General features: G+C 49.1%; 2 protein-coding genes across 2 annotated transcripts; one reads left to right on the forward strand and one right to left on the reverse strand.

The window, feature by feature from the left end:
* Window positions 1-323: 323 nt before the first annotated feature.
* On the forward strand, window positions 324-2,799 carry AYO21_12122 (cyclohexanone monooxygenase; the record flags this gene model as incomplete). Its single annotated transcript, XM_022661952.1, has 7 exons — window positions 324-441; window positions 660-905; window positions 1,562-1,914; window positions 2,023-2,179; window positions 2,235-2,422; window positions 2,488-2,643; window positions 2,710-2,799. The coding sequence occupies 7 exons, from the start codon at window positions 324-326 to the stop codon at window positions 2,797-2,799; spliced, it is 1,308 nt and encodes a 435-aa protein (XP_022505737.1).
* Window positions 2,800-3,448: 649 nt separating this feature from the next.
* On the reverse strand, window positions 3,449-4,008 carry AYO21_12123 (hypothetical protein; the record flags this gene model as incomplete). The annotated part of the gene is made up of 3 exons (XM_022661953.1): window positions 3,449-3,506; window positions 3,557-3,829; window positions 3,884-4,008. The coding sequence occupies 3 exons, from the start codon at window positions 4,006-4,008 to the stop codon at window positions 3,449-3,451; spliced, it is 456 nt and encodes a 151-aa protein (XP_022505738.1).
* Window positions 4,009-7,395: the final 3,387 nt, after the last annotated feature.

Genomic DNA, 7,395 nt, shown 5'->3' on the forward strand with positions numbered 1-7,395 from the left:
AGCTTCAAGAGTCAGGCAGCATGAAACTGCGTTCTTTCGCCGTGGACTACATCATCAGGGTATACTTGCTCAGGCAGCGGCCAGAAAACAACGAGTTGCCATCTCCGGAGACCATCGAGCTCGACACCGTGCAGGCGAGGAGACGTCGCCATCGCCAGGGTTGTCTCAATTAGCTAGCCAGTTAATAGAGAGCCCTGTGAGGCATTTCTCCATTCCAGGTGCATCACAACGATTCCAATCTTCTATTCTTAATTCTCCAAGTTCTATTTCTAGCCGGGCGAATCCTTCACAGAGCGTCATCTACACAGGTTGACAATCTGGAGATGCTTGATCCACCCCTGGATCCCTACGATCCTGATAGTCCTGCCCTAACAGAGCGAGATTGGCAATATATTCAGGACTTTCATAACGCCCTGAAGCCAGACAAGATCGAGGGCGATGGTTTGACATGAAGTTGAGTCATGACTGTGTTTGCGCTCGTTGCATTCGCGTTGACAGCATTGGCCCAGACAGGCGAGAGAGAATCATCTCAATCCTGGCCTTCGTCCCCTCACACAGATCGAAGAGAAGTTGGTCGCTCGTGCCCGTGTCTTCGTTGAGATCCATCAGGTCCGTGGAGTACAACTTCGCTATGGAGACCACATCGTGAAATTCCTCAGGGACACTGGTTTTCCTCCGTCAACACCATCCTGGCTACAGAGACATCGAGATCCGCACTATCAACCTGAATACTTCGCCTGAGGATGTACCTGTTGACCATCGCCTTCTGGTTCAGGAGCTTGAGGCGGAGACAGAGCAGGATCTTGACAATCAGGACGTTCCAGATGTTGCAGACGAGGACGAAGGGGTGGACACATCTATTGTTCCTGATCTCGCTGCCACTGAGGCCGAGATTCAAAGACTGCGTAACCAGATGAGGCCAGAACCACGCTATTTAATGATGCCCTCTCCGTCACACGCAGCTCTCCGAGTTCAACAGGAGCTAGCCAATGCGGTCTTGGCCTTTCCAAGTCTCTTTCCAAGTGGTGATGCTGAGTTTGCGACACCCTGTTTGCGAACAGTCGGCTGTGTTGACATGGTTAGACACCTGAAATACTAAGATGGCTGATTCGCAAACCATCCTCGGTTCCGTCACGTGGTATTTAACACCATAATGAGGACTCAGATCAACACTCGAGCGTGGTTCTTTGTGAACCAGAATGTCGATTGGCGTTCTGAAGAACAGCGATCAACACGCTACGAACTGCAAGATGGCGGCGAGACAATCAGCGCCGCCAGTCGCCGCTGTAGAAGTATATTATCACGGCGCAGCCTTGAACAGGAGAGATCGCTGTTAAGGGTGCAATTATGACATGAATTCTGAGACGAAGGAATCTAACTAGTGGTTGCGGCGATGGCGCGAAAGATTAAGTTGTGCGCGATCAGCCTCGTGTGGGGTATCCAGCCTTGTGCGGGGTAGTCAGGTGCTCAGACCGTGATATATATACTGCGACCTGAGCGCCTGGACAATCTCAAGTACCTCGGCTTCGTCCGCCGGTATAACTTCCCCGTTAATTTGTAGAGGATATCAAGCTTCGACCGTTCGCAAAGCCTCTAGTTCTGAACTACTATCCTCGCTATAAGCAGGAGGCAAACCCGGAGGACTATGCCATGCTGAAGGTATTGCTTCATGTCCCATTGTGCGATATTAATGAATTACGGAGGCTAGACATCGATGATGGCTTTGAGACCTTTACTAAGGGCTGGGATTACTGGAATTCAACCCGTGTCAGAACTCTCCGCCTTGATTTCATGGGGGAACTTCCTCCGGAGCCTGAGGACGATGGTCTCGAGGATCTGAATGTTGATGATAATGCGAATGTTGAAGGGTCCTGGGAAGAGCTTGCAAAGCAACTCCCCCATCGAGATAATGGTGTCCGTGAAGACGATCCAGAAAGATTATGAGAACGTGACTTCGATCGCCACTACGATTAGACACCTCGTGTTGGCCATTGTACCATTCCGGACTACTGCTAGAAACAGTCGAAGATTAACAATCCTGCCAATCTCGTAGTCCATTCGTGTGCGGATCCAGACGCCCTGGAGGCTAAGCAGAGACAGCCTTATGACCATTTCGTCACCCACTATCAGCTTGAACTTGCTGGGCTCCAAAACAAACAGCTCCTGATCAATCCCGATGGTAAGGCCCAGAACAGGAAAACCACACGTAATCATGCTGGTCCCGGCTACACTAGAAGAGACGGCGAGATGCCATGGAAAGGCCAGTCCAATTGCGCGTGTGGCACTTGCTGGCGTCGCCGCCCACGCGATCAGTGGACGAACACCGCATGCACAGTTTAAGTTGCCTGTCCAGTTTGTCAAGGGATTCGATGCGCTCAGCATCCAAAACCTGACGGCGTTACAAAACGGCGAACTCAGCCATGTTTGGTATCTCATCATTGACAAAAAGTCCATGATTCTATAAAGATATTGACCTGGATTGACCAGCGATTGAAAGAGATCTTCGAGGACAAGAGCAATACGAAATTTGGCGGAATGAACATCGTGATTGCGGGCGATTTCTGGCAACTCCCTGCCGCTCGAACACAGTTTCGGATCACGACTGCTTGCGCCATCACAGTTCACAAGGCGCAGGACATCACAGTGAGCAAAGCAATTATAGATATAAAGCGGGTAGCAACTCAACTGAATGGGAAACATCTCGTATAGAACAGGCTTAGCATTCGTATGGCACGTGATGAGCTCCGAGAGACGGTCGGCGAAAACCACATCTTTGGCACCTTTACTCCACCGCGATAATGTCTACGGTGAATCAGGAAACGCTGACTTGATTGAGCATGCTGCAACATGCCCTGAAATATTTTCATTCCATCGCCGTATTATCGAATTCAATTTCCGTTTAGCTTCGTGGGCAGATTCGGAATAGCAGCTACGGCCAGGTGCACGCTCCTCATTGATAACCTCATTCTTATCATGGTTACTAAGACTGAATTGGCACCATTTCCAGTGAATATAGGTAACATCTCAACAGGAAAATTTATCGCCGTTTTAGGAAGTAGTAGGCAGCTATTTCAGACATCATTTCAGTCACTACCATAAGTGTAGGGGCGTGTAGTCGCGGGAGAACTGCGCCTCTTGGATTAGCATCGCAATCAACTTCTCCAGTGATCTTCTTGCGTAGTTCGAAGCTAAAAAAGATCATCTGATAATCCCAGAAATCTAATTCAATTACAGTGTACTTAATTTCCACCGATTTCCTCCATGCCCACTAGAATACTTCGCAAGCAAGACAATACAGCCGCATCACATCCTCTCGTTCCATTGGAGGTACAGGGCATACAGTACAATCTAGTAGCACTCTTCAAGGCACTCTCCCAACCTCTTTGTGGAGTGGCGATGACAACTTTCCCCGAGAGGGCCTGGGTTCAGCGTTATTCATAATTAGGCATCAGCTGTCCCTCGGTATATCGATGCCCATTTCTTTGAAGTAGATCTTGAAATCGGTCCTGGCTGGTTGTTGTCAGACCTAGAACAGAACTGGTTGAACGCGGCTTACACTTCGCTTTCCGAGACACCAAATATCTCCCCCATTTTTTGGAAGTCCAGCTCGATATTGCTGAACAAATGAGTCCATGCGAGCACCAGAACCATGGTGTCTGGTGGCCGTTTTCCAACGTACGACTGTTCGTCTGGACCTGCTGATGACGCAGGAGGGCTTGATGGACTGTCATCCGTTCCTGGGGTTCGTGGTTCGATCTCTATAATCTCTAACATGTGTCCATCAAGCCTCAAGCCTTGATCTTTGAGAAGTTCTTCAAAGGCTTCGTCGCTAAAAAATATGTTTTATCAGCTTCATCCTTGCCAGCGGTGAAGGCGAACTTACGTCGCTTCTGGTCCCATTTTGAGAAGATCCTGGATCAGCATCCAGTCGTCGTTGTCTTCACCGAAGACCTCATAAGCACGGGAAAAAATGGCAAACAACATCGATGCTCGATCAATATCCGCCATGGTTTCGTTGATATCATTCCAGAGGCAAAGGTCTTGAAGTCTGAGCTGAGTACAAGGAGGAAAAAGTCGGTGAACAGCGCGGCAGGCAAAATTTGTCGCGTGACGGTGCCCTACTCCTATCGGGAAAGTGAGCCGAATAATTTCCACCGCGGCACACAACAAATCCGCAGGCGCGCCAGATAAATTTCATACTAATCAAGTTATCACACTCACAGTGCAATGATGGGATTGCATGCTTTCCAGAGGGCTGGTTAGTGCATTTCTATCTCAACGTAAGAGACAAGGTCGAAGATAACTTTAACGTTGCTACATATCGCACCGCACTAATGCCAGCTGATAGCCACTACATGCAGTTTCCGCTTTCATGCCCTCCTGATTCTCCAAAATCTACCGATTCCTCAAAATGCAGCCTGTACATTACTCCCCACCTTCCTACATCGTTTTCGTCGAAACCCGTACCGACGCGGTCACGTTGATCGAGGCCTCCCTCCGAGGCCAGCTGCGCGCCATTGAAAAAAAAAGAAGGCCAAACCTCCCCCGAGCGAGGATCCATTGCGCAAAGCGGACAAGTCTTGATTTTTGAGGGGACAGCCTCAGGTATTCAGCGTTGGACATACGGATGCCAACAAAGCCACCTCAGCCCTCCGCACGTTTCGGTCCTTTCAGATCCCCAGTTCACACGATAGGTCTCTCTATTTACCACTGGCCATACTACGCTCTACTCGATATTTCCGATCGAGGTCACGAATGGTCGAAGTATAATCCCGAGTTCTTTTATTAACACACCGTCTACCTGCGACAGACGAGTTGACTCTTTTAAGGTGGTACGTAATAAGTACGGCCGAGAAACCGAGGAAGAACCAAGTATTAAAGTCAAGACTGGTGCGGAGGATCTTTCAACACTTTTTCAGTCATGTCTTCGCCTGTAAGAGACCTATCCTCGCCCGGTGAGTAAAATCCAAAAGAGGGAAAACGCAAGAGCACCCGGTAAAGAAATCTTCCTAAAGCACAGTCGGAGCTCTCTGTGCATTCATTTACCATCGGGCAAGCCATACAAGGATGTTTGTAGGTTCTTATATTCTGAACCAGAACTTGACAGACTCTTGCAGTCGATGCACGCGGAAGACACGAGAAGGGCACAGCGGCGTTTCCAGTCTCTTCGTCTGAGCACAGATACCGAACCTTAAGAAGGTCCTCGTGGCCGTCGTTAGCTCTTCGCGAGGGCGTCCACAACCTGCGTCAATGGGCAGCACTTAACGCCACTCCGGAGGCACCTGAACAACATCCCTGCGGGCACAGCTTGGTATCATCGTGGCCAGGCACTTTTGGGGTTCTGCGTCGTGCTGGACGTGTCCACGAGCCGCTAGCGCTGTGGCAGGGACGATGGTACGGCCCACCCTACTCTTCCTCAAGGACGCGTATTTGTTAACCAAAAAAAAAAAAAAAAAAGCAAAAAAAGCCCGAGGTCGCAGCAGTTGGCGCGAGATGTTTCTTTGTTTCCTGTTCCCTTTGTCTTTGATTGGTAGGCGAGTAATACCACCCCCCCCCCCCCCCCCCCACCCCGTCGCGGATTCCGATCGGGTCATGTATGTAATTTTGAACGAGGAATGAACGGAACACACATGAGGACGGACATCTTGAGGATGTTTTTTTTTAAAAAAAAAATATAACAGAGGCGACAAGAGAATACAGGGAAGCTTAGAATCCAATAACCGTCTATTGTGTGCTATGAACCCAAACCCGGCAAGACGGACGCGTCCCGTGCGCTTGCAAAGAAAAGAAAATCGAAGAACCCCGCAGTGCCGGCCACATGGCTACTTTCCCCGTAAGAAATCCGTGTCACTGCCTGCGGTAAATTTTTGTTATTACCTGTTAATGCCACCAGGCGCCACCAATTTTATCATGACCTCCCCAAATGTGTGTCTCTCGGACGTCCGGATCATCAGACGACAGCGTTTAGCTGAGCCATCCTCTTTTTTCTTTTGTTTCTTCGTCTTCTTGAACCGATCGGAGGCCGGAGGGATGGTAGCGATCAGAGCCATACGGTAGAATACAACATCAGGCGGCTCGGCCCTATCTCCATAAATCTATTAGTAGGGTATATTAGTCATCACATCCTTCCCTTTTTATAAAAGCGAGCTCGTTAGCTAGGGGGGGTGGGGGGGAAGGGAGGAAAAGGAAGGGAGTTATAGGCGGACTTACGTAATGCATCTAGGCTAAGCGTCGCTAATATAGCTCGTTAACCTATACGATATCGTCCAGCTTATTACCCAGTCGTTTCGTAAGCTACTCTAGATTTTCGTGAGCAGCCCGTAATATCATTACTATACTATTTTCGCCACCGGTCATCTTAAGCGGGAAATAGTCGCCTTCGTAGTACTCGAACGAGGATATTTTAGGAGGTATTACGAGATACTTTACACGTGAGGTGCCACAGCAAACCCGAGGTGGTTTACTTGGTGATATAGTAGTGGAGCGATGTAGCAGAGACGAAACCAAGAGTATAGTACGCGGGACTATACGTAAAGCACTTAACCGAGAGGAACTCGATTATTTGTGAACGAGGTTGACTACGAGGAAGAACTATGGAAACTATGAGAACTATATAGATGGGTGTCTGTAGGTGCTCTGCAGTGATCTGCGCTGCTCTGTTGCAGTCTCACCCAGAGCACATAGTCCAGCTCTGTGTGGACTGTGCTGCTCTGTTGCAGTCCACCTCAGAGCATGCAGTCCAGTGCCGTTCTGGGCCTAGCCCCTCCTTGGCACTTTTGCACACTCTGTCTCTCAGACTTCTCATGGCCTGTCGCTCTGCCCCTCCACGGGCCTCTCTCCTGGCCAGTTCGTAACAGGAGGCTCCGGGATAACCGACGCTAGTCTAACGTCGAGGTTAAGATGACGAAGGGTAGCGAAGGCTGATAAGTCGGTTCCCTTAAGAGCGGTAATTTTATCGTTAGGGAGGGTTTCTCTTTCCGCTAGATTTTCGTCTTCGTAGATACCGTACCTATAATTCATACGGGATCCCCTTCTAATTTCTAGGACCTTTAAAGTTGTCGTCGGGTATACGTGAACGTAGTAGATGCCTAGTTTTCCGCCTATACGCCGATTACTTATTAGTAAAACTCGTCTTTAGCTAGTTAGACTACTACTAGGAATAGGATTAGGGTGTTTAGACTTACCGTTCGGCATCTACTGCGACTCGACGAGTAGATTTTATAGGATATCGTACGACATAAGGCTTAGGATGTTTACTAGCGCCTGTGAGGGTTTGGAAAGAGTTCTGTAACTAGCTAGCCAACCTAGTAACAAGGAGGATAAATCTGAGGAGAGAGAAGGAGGAATAATGTCCCCTCCTTCTCTCCTTATATCGTACGCTCCTCCGCAAGGGAT

This window comes from Fonsecaea monophora (genome assembly GCF_001642475.1).
Source record: "Fonsecaea monophora strain CBS 269.37 chromosome Unknown Scaff234, whole genome shotgun sequence".
Lineage (NCBI taxonomy): Eukaryota > Fungi > Ascomycota > Eurotiomycetes > Chaetothyriales > Herpotrichiellaceae > Fonsecaea > Fonsecaea monophora.